The sequence below is a fragment of the Rutilus rutilus genome, assembly GCF_951802725.1.
Source record: "Rutilus rutilus genome assembly, chromosome: 8".
Taxonomy (NCBI): domain Eukaryota; kingdom Metazoa; phylum Chordata; class Actinopteri; order Cypriniformes; family Leuciscidae; genus Rutilus; species Rutilus rutilus.
In genome coordinates, this window is record NC_140222.1 from 27,381,765 (window position 1) to 27,393,244 (window position 11,480).

The 11,480-nt window shown below is 37.0% G+C and overlaps 1 protein-coding gene across 1 annotated transcript in view; it reads left to right on the forward strand.

Annotated features, from left to right (window-relative positions):
- Positions 1-11,480, forward strand: part of hcn2b (hyperpolarization activated cyclic nucleotide-gated potassium channel 2b) — a 35,784-nt gene that overhangs the window by 20,176 nt on the left and 4,128 nt on the right. Inside the window, exons 5-7 of the mRNA XM_084416510.1 lie at positions 3,835-3,981; positions 4,062-4,302; positions 9,934-10,098. Coding sequence (XP_084272636.1) covers positions 3,835-3,981; positions 4,062-4,302; positions 9,934-10,098 — 553 coding nt within the window. The remainder of the gene's footprint in view (positions 1-3,834; positions 3,982-4,061; positions 4,303-9,933; positions 10,099-11,480) is intronic.

An 11,480-nucleotide genomic window follows, 5' to 3' on the forward strand; every position in this document is an offset into this window, starting at 1 on the left:
AATAATAAACAAAAATCCCTCCATATAATAGTACAATGGCCTGTACAACAGACAGTACCTGTCACTAACAAGTGCAACACCCCTGTTAGTAGCCCAAGAATCGACCCAAGGCTTGTCAAGCCGAGCATATGTCACCGCAAACACATTCCGACAGTCATTATCCACATGCCTTTTTCAACCAGCACCATCTATCCAGCTGGGAGGTCACTAAGGAGCATCACCCTTCCCCCATGCCATTATCCTGGTGTGCACATGACCCAATATAGTTGAGTTATGTTGGAATATGAGGTCTGAGAGGCCACAGAAGACTGTCTCACATTTAACACTGCTTCAGAAATACTGTGACACAAGGTTCAAATTTAGCACACAACCGTATACTGTAAATAGCCTTTCTCCTTGGTAATAAGTGTTTGATGGAATCTGAGATCTTGACTGCAAGATAACCTTAACCTAAGCTACATCTTCATCACCTCTGTTTGTCTGTCTGTATCTATGATACTTTGCAAAATATACTCTAATCTACGCTCACTACTCTTAGTATTGGTCAGTATCAGATGGACTTTCATCTCTATCATCTCTTTTTAAATAAAAAAATGCAGTGGATTATTAAATGGATCAAGCTTGTCATTGATAGGAATTGCCATCAGGATGTGTGAGAGAGAGATGCTGCAGAGATGTCATGAGCTGGTGTTATTAACACACTCTCTAACCTCTGCACTTTGCCATTCAACATAGAAACTGTTAATATGACCCCCTGCTTCATAAAGTCACAAGGTGGGATTTTCAAATGTGATTTTTTTTTTTTTTTTTTACCTGTGAAATATAGCCACCATTCTATATCACTGATTCTTGAGAACTAGGACAAATCAGGCTATATGATAGAAACATTTCTTTAGAATTTAATTTCTGCAACATATTGTTCTGACACAGAACATATAATAATATATATAGATATTTCCCTTGTGAGATTGTCAACTATGTTACAGACAAACTGTATGCCACTACACACACTGATTAAGTGCTACACTTTAACTGACTCAAATATACATTCACCTAAAGGATTATTAGGAACACCTGTTCAATTTCTCATTAATGCAATTATCTAATCAACCAATCACATGGCAGTTGCTTCAATGCATTTAGGGGTGTGGTCCTGGTCAAGACAATCTCCTGAACTCCAAACTGAATGTCAGAATGGGAAAGAAAGGTGATTTAAGCAATTTTGAGCGTGGCATGGTTGTTGGTGCCAGACGGGCCGGTCTGAGCATTTCACAATCTGCTCAGTTACTGGGATTTTCACGCACAACCATTTCTAGGGTTTACAAAGAATGGTGTGAAAAGGGAAAAACATCCAGTATGCGGCAGTCCTGTGGGCGAAAATGCCTTGTTGATGCTAGAGGTCAGAGGAGAATGGGCCGACTGATTCAAGCTGATAGAAGAGCAACTTTGACTGAAATAACCACTCGTTACAACCAAGGTATGCAGCAAAGCATTTGTGAAGCCACAACACGCACAACCTTGAGGCGGATGGGCTACAACAGCAGAAGACCCCACCGGGTACCACTCATCTCCACTACAAATAGGAAAAAGAGGCTACAATTTGCACGAGCTCACCAAAATTGGACAGTTGAAGACTGGAAAAATGTTGGCTGGTCTGATGAGTCTCGATTTCTGTTGAGACATTCAGATGGTAGAGTCAGAATTTGGCGTAAACCGAATGAGAACATGGATCCATCATCCACTGTGCAGGCTGGTGGTGGTGGTGTAATGGTGTGGGGGATGTTTTCTTGGCACACTTTAGGCCCCTTAGTGCCAATTGGGCATCGTTTAAATGCCACGGCCTACCTGAGCATTGTTTCTGACCATGTCCATCCCTTTATGACCACCATGTACCCATCCTCTGATGGCTACTTCCAGCAGGATAATGCACCATGTCACAAAGCTCGAATCATTTCAAATTGGTTTCTTGAACATGACAATGAGTTCACTGTGCTAAAATGGCCCCCACAGTCACCAGATCTCAACCCAATAAAGCATCTTTGGGATGTGGTGGAACGGGAGCTTCGTGCCCTGGATGTGCATCCCACAAATCTCCATCAACTGCAAGATGCTATCCTATCAATATGGGCCAACATTTCTAAAGAATGCTTTCAGCACCTTGTTGAATCAATGCCACGTAGAATTAAGGCAGTTCTGAAGGCGAAAGGGGGTAAAACACAGTATTAGTATGGTGTTCCTAATAATCCTTTAGGTGAGTGTATATAGGCTATATATATTTTGGTCAATTCTGCCACACATACACTGATTATTTAAAAATACTTCTGAGGTTTCTGTTTTTTATTTTTTATATATATGTATATATTTGTGTAAAAACTTTTTCATCATAAATCTACTTTAAAGGTAATTTTGTAGTTTTAAGAGATGCCAACCAAAACTCCAGTCCATGTGGAGGTAAATAATACCCTGAAAGAATATCAGAAGAGGCATTTACATTTAAAATGTAAAAAATCAGTCAAAACATAGTTGACGTTGACAGTAACATAGTTGACAGTAACATAGTTGACAATTTCACCATTTTGCCTCAATTTCCATGGCAAGCTTTGTCTGGCCAACCAAATTGTATTTTCTTGATTAGGTTAACCTCACATTTTAATATTTATTTGAAAGAAAACAATAAAAATATAGCAAATCACAACAATGTACCCAACATAGTTGACGGGCAAATAATATTCTGATTATGCTCATTGACAATTATGTCATTGGAGATAAAATATAAAAAACAAACTCTAATAGAGGTAAAACTCTAATTTAAGGGACATAAAGGCAAATTTCAAGCAAACTGAAAAACACGGTGCATAAAATGTGATGGTATGTATTCTCCTAATGAATAAAGTTATTGTTAGATTGTTAAAAATTGTTAGAAAAAATATAAATATCAATGGACATGAAATGTACTCTAAATTATAGAACAACCCATATAATAAAATAATTGTTAAAATATAATAATATAAAATAACTCACCAGAGCCTGTAAGACATTGTTAAACTTGTAGCAGGTAAAATATAGGGACACAGCAATGAAACCTTACAGAATATAATATGCACATATTTCAAATTAACCTCTTCCTTTTGGCAAGGCTAGTAGTAATGTTTCTTTAAAAAGGTTTTTCTTAAGTTTAAAATATATTTTACTATATTACATACTACTATAAAATCAATTATTTATTTAGTTTTTGATATGGAAAATGTGTTAAAAATATTCTAGTGATCATCACGTATTAGTTTCAAAGTGAAAAATGCAGTTATTTAAAAACGAATGACAGGTAAAGTAGTGTAGTAAGTCTGTGTTATAAAAATCTGTGATATGCTTTTGAAACATCAATACATTCATAATTTGTTGTTCTATATAATCTAATTTCCACACAACATACATACATAGCCGAAACCATTTAACACAACAAATGTACTGCATATTCCAGTACAGAAGATGCTGAGGGGAGATGGTTAACTACATATGCTGCATATGCGCTATGAATAGAGCTTATCATCTGATTCATCATACTCTTCCTGCTTTGAGAACATCATATTATCATATACTCTTTAGCCTATCACATCCACCATAAATAACTTCCCTTGCTGTTTCCTAAAATAGCAAGCCTGGATGTTTACTTATTTACTTTCATCTGTAGTGATCCCAGTCAGCTCATCTCCACAAAAGAGGCCATGTGGGATTAAGATGGGCAACCTAAATTTTGGTGGTTGGAAATTTTGGGTCAAAAGTGTGTCCTGAGATGTCAGCTAACATACATACCCTGTGTCCATTTTCTCTTCTCAGTACAAGCAAGTCGAGCAGTACATGTCTTTCCACAAACTTCCGGCCGACTTCCGGCAGAAGATCCACGACTACTATGAGCACAGATACCAGGGCAAGATGTTCGATGAGGAAAGCATTTTGGAAGAACTGAACGAGCCATTAAGAGAGGTACAAGTTACCAACAGAAAACGGTACACAGTTGATAATTTGTGTTAAAACTGACAGTAAACTAACTTCCGCACCTCCAGGAAATAGTCAACTTCAACTGCCGGAAGCTGGTGGCGTCCATGCCGCTCTTCGCCAACGCAGATCCCAACTTTGTGACAGCAATGTTAACCAAGCTCCGCTTCGAGGTCTTCCAACCTGGAGATTACATCGTTCGAGAGGGAACTATCGGCAAGAAGATGTACTTCATTCAGCATGGCGTAGTCAGCATCCTGACCAAAGGGACTATCGGCATGAAGCTCTCGGATGGCTCCTACTTTGGGGGTAAGGACCACACAGAAAGACCATCTTCTTAATTCGGGAAACAAGTATCAGTTTGAACATCATACTCAATTATAGTACTTACAGAAAAATGCTTTTCCAAGGCTAAACTGTTGTCAGGTATCATTTCCAAATTGTAGTGTTGTGACATCCTGTAAAATATTACATTTTCAAAATAAAAGCCCCTTTAGGAACTTAAAAAATACATACAACTACAATTTTAATTTCAAAAGGCAGTACAACTTAAGTTATAAAAAAAACAAAAAAAAAAAACAAACTCTAGGAATATCAGTTTAACCACAGGTATCCTATTTGAATTTATCTTTTTACTATTATACTTATACTTAACATAATAATTAAAATATAATAATTAATATTCTTTTACATTACATAATCAAAAATCTCCTAAAATAAATAATAGAAATTAAGTAAATTAAATCACTCATAATTTCAGTTTATCCACAAGGAACTTGTTCGAGTATAACTTTTACTATTATACTTGAATATTGTAATTAATATACTGCACTTTTCCAATTCCCTAATCAAATAAAAACAAATTAAATAAATAAATTAAGTCAATTAAATCACTCATTATATTAAAATAAACATCAAATTCAATCACATTGCAATAAATTGTAAATTACTTAGAGTCAAATGTTTTTCCAAGGCTAAATTGTTGTAAGCTATTAACGTATATTAAAATGAAATTTCAAAATAAAAGTCTACGGAGGAAATTATGAAAAAAAATAAAATAAATTAAGGCATTGCTTTAATAGTCAAAAGAATAAAAGTAAGGAATCCCCTGTTCACATTTCTACGGAAGAGGATTAGGGCCAAGCAATAATAAAAAAATAAAACCATCTCGAGATTAAAGTCATTATAATTCGAGATTAAACTCGTTAAATTTCGAGAAAAAAAGTCGAAATACAATCTTGAGAATAAACTCATTAAATATCGAGAATAAAGTCGTTGTGTTTCGAGAAAAAAATCGTTCAATTTCGAGAAAAAAACTCGAAATACAATCTTGAGAATAAACTAATTAAATTTTGAGAATAAAGTCGTTGTGTTTCGAGAAAAAGTCGAAATTAAATGTAGAGAATAACGCATTCGATCAGTGTTCATTGCATAGCCTAGCCTCATCGAGGTTTCGTGGTTTCCCAGGATACCATAAGACGCATTATTAATCGTTGTTGGTTGTGTACGCCTCCATCCACAGAATGTAACGACTGTAACCATCTATACAGCCATTAATGGCAATGCCGTACGGTTTTAATTTATCATAGCTGTCTATATGCCAGAGTGCATTTGGGCCAGCGCAAGTGTAGCCTACTCTCCTTCGTCGAAATTCCACACATTGAGGATCAACAAGTTTAATAATGCGTCTTATGGTATCCTGGGAAACCACGAAACCTCGTTGAATTTCATGTTGGACAAAAGCGAGTACATCGCGCGAATTGGACTGATTTTTTCTTCTAAAAAGACCTAGCCGACCTAAGAATGTTCTATTCTTTGTTACTGAAAGAAAGTCTAAAATATAGCTTGACTAAGTGGTCCAACTCTGCCATGTCCTCTATCAGTAGGCTATAATGAACACTGATCCAATGCATTATTCTCTACATTTCATTTTGACTTTTTTTCTCGAAACACAACGACTTTATTCTCGAAATGTAATGAGTTTATTCTCAATATTGTATTTCGACTTTTTTCTCGAAATTTAACGAGTTTTTTTCTTGTAACACAACGACTTTATTCTGGAAATGTAATGAGTTTATTCTCAATATTGTATTTCGACTTTTTTCTCGAAATTTAACGAGTTTTTTTCTCGAAACACAACAACTTTATTCTCGAAATTTAATGAGTTTATTCTCAAGATTGTATTTCGAGTTTTTTCTCGAAATTTAACGAGTTTGTTTCTCGAAACCCAACGACTTTATTCTCGAATTGTAATGAGTTTATTCTCAATATTGTATTTCGACTTTTTTCTCGAAATTTAACGAGTTTTTTTCTCGAAACACAACGACTTTATTCTCAATATTTAATGAGTTTATTCTCAAGATTGTATTTCGACTTTTTTTCTCGAAAGTTAACGAGTTTAATCTCGCATTATAATGACTTTAATCTCGAAAAGGTTTTATTTTTTTTATTATTGCCTGGCCCTAATCCTCTTCCGCACATTTCTTTGGGATTTTTTGATTGAAAATCAAAAACCGAACACAAAATTGAACGCATGCTGAAAATGTTTGCAGCTGTACATCATTCCACCTTATCAGTGCTCCATCTGAGGCCCTAACAGCTCACTTGCACTGTGAATGCAGTGATAAATACCACTGACATTTAAACATGACTCCTTAGTTTCTCCCTCCAGCAAGCTTTGTCCCATTTAAGATGCTGCCTTCCTCGAGTGGCTTACGTTGGTGATCCAGAAAAAAGCAGTGTTTTTTCCCCCAGAGTCTTTAGGGCAAGGTCTGGGAGGGGCAAGGAGCAGAGTTCACTGAGGCTGCGAATATACCAGGAGCCAGCGGCACTGAAGAATGGCTGCAGATAAAGAACTAATTTGGCTAATTAATAACACTGAATTAGTGGAGCAGAACAGCAATGGCAGAGCAATTTGTAAAGTCAACTTCACAGAATACCTGGCCTAAAACAATTACACTTTACCTTTTACAATGCATGAATGAGAGGGGCTTATTCATGATGCCAGACTGATTTGTCATGGTACTCTATACCGATTACAGCGTCTCTGCTTGCATGCTTCACATAATAAAAAGTCCACTCTGTAAAAACATTTTTTTTCAGAAAGTTGCAAAATAAAACAGATTATAATTTAAATGCAAAATCTATGTTTAACTCTATGTTAAAACATAAAATAGATGTTAAGGTGTTAATGTTTTTTGAAATAACTGTTTTTGTCCATACAATGAAAGTCAATGGGGTCCAAAAACTGAAAACAACATTTGGACCCCATTTACTATCATTGTACGGACCAACAACAACAACAATTTTTTTTTTTTATTAACAAATTTTTTGGCAACAACACTACATTACCAATAGTAGTAGGTTAACATGAAAAACAGCATGGACATTTGATTCAGTTAATTGCATAAACCATTGTACGTATATTCTACAAACTGTATACAATTTAAGGCTTGTAAAACTGCATTGGGAGTGACACATGGATACATTAAACGTGTAATGGCCATGCTTCTTAGCAGCTTACAGAAATGAGAATCATCATTAATCTTCTGAGCTGAGCTTTAAATATCTCAAATTATACTCTGAATCGAACATGTAAGTATATGCAGACATTCCAAGTTATATGTGAATACCTTCAATGGCAAGAACTTTCACTTTAATCTCTTTTAATCGTCTATTGAAAAAACTTTACGTAGATTTGTGATAACGTAATGACTCTGAAACAGAGCTAAATTTGATCTCCACATTTGTGGTAAAGCCCATCATTCTCAGCTTTTATACCAGTGCCCTTGTTAGTGGGAAAATGAATCATCAAATATATTTATTCATCAAATCTGGCTGTAAAAGCAGCACAGTTGTTGGCCAATCAGTAGACAGTTCGTGAGCCCTAGAATTTGAAAGAAAATCGCTTGCAGTATTTAACAAGAGGCTGCATGTGCCAACTTTACAAAGGCTTCTCAATAAGGGACGTGGCCAAAAAAACTTCAAAGACCAAATGAGCTGCACTAGAAACAGCCAGAGCACTAGGGGTCCACAAAACTACTTATTTTGTGACTACTTACAGTAATCAGGTCAAAACATTTATTTTTATTTTAAATATACAGTCAAATGACTGTATATTTAAAAATATTAAACAAATAAATAATCATATATGCAACAAAACATAAATTTGCCTAAAAGGCGACACAAATGCTTTTCAAACCCTGCTTCCATGCAACTCTAGGACATTTCTCTTTATAAAACTCAATACTGTTAGAAAGGTTAAGTTCATAGTACTGAAATATGATCAAATGTATCTAAATATTCAACATAATCAATTTAACTACACTTGGTTAAGTCTCTTTATCTCAAAGGCCCTTATTAAGATGCAGATGTTACCCTGAATTAAAGCTTTATTGATTTTTTTATGACAGGCTTGAATCCCTCATTGGAGTTTTACAGGGATGAGGGGCACAGCGACTTCAATTAGAGGGAGCTGTGCCAACATTCACTTTGAATCGTGGCCACATTTTCAACTGGGTAGATCCCAAATGCTTCAGCATCTATGTGTGTGTGTGTGTGTGTGTGTATAGATAGATCCCCTTCAGTCAGTGTCAGGATCTTACCGCTCTAATGCTGAGTTTGACATTCCACTCAGAGAGAAGAGGTGTAGTTAGGAGACGAAGCAAACTGACAGGTCCTCTACGGTTACCTTTTCAGGTTTCAACTCCAGTTGAGGTGAAATTTCAATGTGTACTTTCAAGAACAAAGAGAAAAGAGATTGAAAAACTTAATTAACATGACTATTATGTTGTTGAAGTTTATGTTCCATGGGTTTAGATTGAACACTGCTGAAAAACAAAACCCACTTAAACCAGCCTAAAAAGGTCAAGGTGGTCTCCCAACCAGACCAAGCTGGTCAAGTCTGTCTTTTTTGATGGTTTAAAAGGTTTTTTTTTTGGCCCTTGTCCACTAGTCAGACTAAAGAGAGCAGCTGACCAACCAGCCAAACAACAGCTAAGACTCTGCAAAAAAAAAGCTGCTTAAACCAGTCTTATTTTATTGAACTTGGTCTACTGACATGGTCAAGTTGGTGTTGCATGGTCTAGTGACAGAAACCACTCTAAAACCAACAATCCGGACCAGTCTGACATGGCTGGGAAACCAGCTAAGGCGTGCAAACCATTTTAGACTGTTTAAAAAAAAAAAAATTGTATTGCTTGAAATATGATTGGAATCACTTCAAAAAAGGAAAATGAGGTCCAAGTGCAACAGTGTAGCGCAAGCCTGCCATATAGACTACATAAAATTATAATGGTTTTTAATGGTGAGACTTTAGTTTTTGTAATCAGGCTTTCTGAAATTCTATAAAAATTTGGATTTAGATTTATCTGCCAATATATCGGTCATCGGCTTTCAAATATAAATAATTATTAGTATAGGCCAACATTTTCATATCAGTGCATCTCTACTAAAAATCGAATCTAAAACAAACTAAGACCAGCAAACCACTTTTAAAAATGGTTTAAGCAGAGGCTTTTCTTACATCAGGTACAACCAGCGCAGAACCTGATTTCAACAGGTGCAACGTTCCTGCCTCCTGGATCATTATCTTTGTTGATCCTGGAACAACATTCCAATCAACCAATCAGATTTGAGGGACAAGTTTACAGTTTGTGTCAAGTTTAGGCTTACAACCAGGGTTAGGTGCTTCTACATCAGTGTTATTCACCTATCATTTCCCTTATAACTTATGGGTAGGGTTAGGTTTAGGGGTAGGACTAAATTTTCAGAGAGGAATGTTGTTCCAGGATCAACAAAATATGTTGATCCAATATTGTGGCTAACTCGGCAAAATCAGGACGTGACAAATACTAAAAGACTAATCTAAAACCAATTAAGAACGACTAAGATACAGATGATTCTGGAACCACAACCATGATATGTCCTGTTGATTCTCAGAGATCTGCCTGTTGACCCGTGGAAGACGAACCGCCAGCGTGCGGGCGGACACCTACTGCCGACTGTACTCGCTCTCCGTGGACAACTTCAATGAAGTACTGGAGGAGTACCCCATGATGAGGAGAGCGTTCGAGACCGTAGCCATCGACCGCCTTGATCGAATAGGTAAGTTGCCTAGAAAGTAAAATTGCTTGCATAAACACAAAGCATTATGCTTATAATAAAGAACCATGGTAATACAACAGTACACACTCAGCACATTTTGTGAAGGTGTGTTTACCTGTGTTGGAGGCGTTACGGGTACACAGCCCAGGATTCCATTTGTTTGGACATTCATTGATCACATCTGTGCTCAAATTCTAGTGAGCTCCAAAATTGGTTTGTCTTCAACATGACTGGTTTGCCATTCTTGGCTTGTGTCCTCAGCACATAAACACGTAATTTGCCAAGATAGGCAGGCCACCTGCCCTCCTCACCCCTCTCAGCATCCTCTTTCCTTATCTCCCAAGGTCAGTGTGCTGCTGATGTCACTCCCTGTCACATGACCACCTTAGTTGTTTACACATGGGCCATGAAACCACCCCACACGCTGCTGTTGCCATGGCAGCCAGATTCCATAAATGATCAGTTCAGCTCACGCAGGGGGAGTTTAGACCACAGACACTTTGCCGAAGAACATCCGCTACCACAATTTCACAGTAAATGACCTACTGCAGTCGCTTACTGTCAGTGTTGGCTGTTAAAATTCATGAACGTCAAAAAATGAGTTTTTTATTTACTATGGGAAAAGAGAGATTCAGTTATGATGTCAATTTTTAGGCCTAACCGGAAGGCTAAATCGCTATGGGTTCCCTCTGTAATTTCCTAAATGGTGGCTTTCGATTTATGAGTGAAATAAGGTTTATGGTTGACATTACTTGGAGTATTTTCACGTTTTTTTTTCTTCTTAATGCATAAATTACAAACCATTCATACCGCACATGTACTTTAAAACCATTGTGCAACATTTTTAAAGCACACAATAGCAATGTTAATCATTTTTACTTTTAAATCGAATTCTGCAAATTTCCCACAACATGGAAATGCTAAAAATTCCAAAAATACAAATTCTCCTTTGAGTTTTAGACCACAAACTGAACAGCTCTATTCAAAGAGACATCTAAAACAAGGTGAACATGATGAATGCTATTAATATGTGCTGCACATCGTGTGATATGAACCATGTAGCTGTGGATTTGGGAGTCAGCTTGGTGAAATTGAATGCTCAAACCACGAGTGATAGATATAAGTGTTATTTGTATGTGCTTCTGGAGACGGAGGTGAGAGAAATTGAAGGCGATGTTGGGGCCCAGCCAGCAGGAGCTGCGCGAAGGATGTCATTTTAGCTGCAAATTGTCTTGCTAGCAGCAGGGTGCAGGTGATAGGCACGCGCCATGCCGCGAGTTAGTGTTAGCGGTGCCGTGACTCAGCACAATGACACCAGTGCCAGACATCATAGCTTCCCTCTCACTGGAAATCTCAGCAGGGCTCTGGGGCTTGCTGTACAC